At 58.8% G+C, this 1,878-nt stretch overlaps 1 protein-coding gene across 1 annotated transcript; it reads right to left on the bottom strand.

Moving 5' to 3' along the window:
• Window positions 1-411: 411 nt before the first annotated feature.
• LOC104465122 (putative uncharacterized protein DDB_G0290521) lies at window positions 412-1,256 on the bottom strand (the record flags this gene model as incomplete). The annotated part of the gene is given in 3 exon segments (XM_010078040.1): window positions 412-574; window positions 1,127-1,193; window positions 1,196-1,256. Coding segments are annotated over 3 exon segments (291 nt in total), but the record flags the coding sequence as incomplete, so codon positions are not given.
• Window positions 1,257-1,878: the final 622 nt, after the last annotated feature.

Genomic DNA, 1,878 nt, shown 5'->3' with positions numbered 1-1,878 from the left:
CAGGTGTCCCCATGTCCTACTCCTGGTCACCGTCGGCGCAGGCGTTCCCCACTCTTTGCTCTCTTTCAGGACAGGTTTGCGTTGCACCTCTACTCGGTCAACGGGAAGCATCTCTCCACCGTCCCCTTGGACGAGGAGGTGACGGCCATGTGCCTGACGGAGGAGTTTGTGGTGCTGGGGACCATGCAGTGTGGGCTGGAGATCCGTGACCTTCAGAGGTGTGGGCTGTCACCCACCGTGTCCCACCCCCATCACCCCTATGGGGTGTCCAGCAGGTCCCATCCCACCACCACTTGTCTTCTCGCAGCCTCACGGCGGCCGTGCCCCCCGTGCCCATGAGGGTCCCCGTCCACAGCGTGTCCGTCACCAAGGAGAAGAGTCACATCTTGGTGGGGTTGGAGGATGGCAAGCTCATCGTGGTGGGGGCTGGGCAGCCCGCCGAGGTGAGCGTGGACCCACACCCCAGGTGGTGGTGGGGGTCAGGGGGGTGTGGTCGGTGTCTGCTGGGTGCTGCTGGGCTGGGGACCTCTGGTTGTGCTCCTCTGTCCCCAGACCAGAGCGGGACGGGGATGGGCTGGGGTGGGGAAGGGGATATGGGAAAGGGAGGGGAAGGGGATGGAGATGGGGAAGGGGAATGGAGGTGGAGATGGTGATGGAGATGGGGAAGGGGTGGAGATGGGGATGGAGGTGGAAATGGTGATGGGGGAAGGGGTGGAGATAGAGATGGGGATGGAGATGGTGATGGGGGAAAGGGTGGAGATGGAGATGGGGAAGGGGTGGAGATAGTAATGGAGATGGGGAAGGGGATGGAGAAGGAGGTGGAGCTGGTGGTCGAGATGGAGATGGGGAAGGGGGTTGACATGGAGATGAGGAAGGAGATGAAGATGATGGAGATGGAGATTGAGATGGAGATGGAGATGGAGATGCAGGTGGAGATGGAGGTGGAGATGAAGAAGAGGAAGGGGATGGAGATGGAGGTGGACATGGGGAAGGGGATGGACATGGAGGTGGAGATGGGGAAGGGTGTGGAGATGGAGATGGAGATGGGGAAGAGGATGGACATGGAGGTGGAGATAGAGATGGGAAGGGGATGGGGGTGGGAATGAAGATGAGGAAGGGGATGGACATGGGGAAGGGGTGGAGGTGGAGATAGGGAAGGGGTGGAGGTGGAGATGGAGAAGGGGCTGGTGGGTGGATCGCGATGGAGAATGGGTTGGGAGAGGGCTGGGTGTGCGGATGGGGAAGGGGATGGTGAGGGGAGAAGGGATGGGGGTTCAGAAGGGGAAGGGGTGAGTGTGGGAGGAGAAAAGGACAGAGTTGGGAATGGGATGGGGGTGGTGATGGGGAAGGGGCTGAGGGTGATGGATGTCTGGAAGAGGACAGGGATGGAAAAGGGGATGAGTAGGGGGATTTGGAAGGGGATGGGGATGGAGAAGATGAGGATGGGGATGGAGAAGCAGGTGGACATTTGGAAGGGGGTGGGGATGGAGAAGGGGATGGAGAAGCAGATGGGGATTTGGAAGGGGATGGGGATGGAAAAGTGGATGAGGATGAAGAAGGGAATAAGGATGGGGATGGAGAAGGAGATGGAGATCTGCAAGGTGATGTGATGAGGAATGGAATGGAATGGAATGGGGATGGGGATGGAATGGGATGGGGATGGAGATGGCCATTTGGAAGGGGATGGTGGTGGAGGAGAGGATGAAGATGAGGAAGGGGATGAGGATGGAGAAAGGGATGGGGATGGAGAAGGGGATGAAGATGAAGAAGAGGATGGGGATGGAGAAGGGGATGGGGATGGAGAATGAGGATGAAATGGATGAAGGGATGGGGAAGGGGATGGAGAAGGGGCTGAGGATGAGGAGGATGAGATGGATG

The sequence above is a fragment of the Pterocles gutturalis genome, unplaced genomic scaffold (genome assembly GCF_000699245.1).
Source record: "Pterocles gutturalis isolate BGI_N339 unplaced genomic scaffold, ASM69924v1 Scaffold26323, whole genome shotgun sequence".
Taxonomy (NCBI): Eukaryota; Metazoa; Chordata; class Aves; order Pterocliformes; family Pteroclidae; genus Pterocles; species Pterocles gutturalis.
This window is presented reverse-complemented; position numbering and strand designations above follow the sequence as displayed.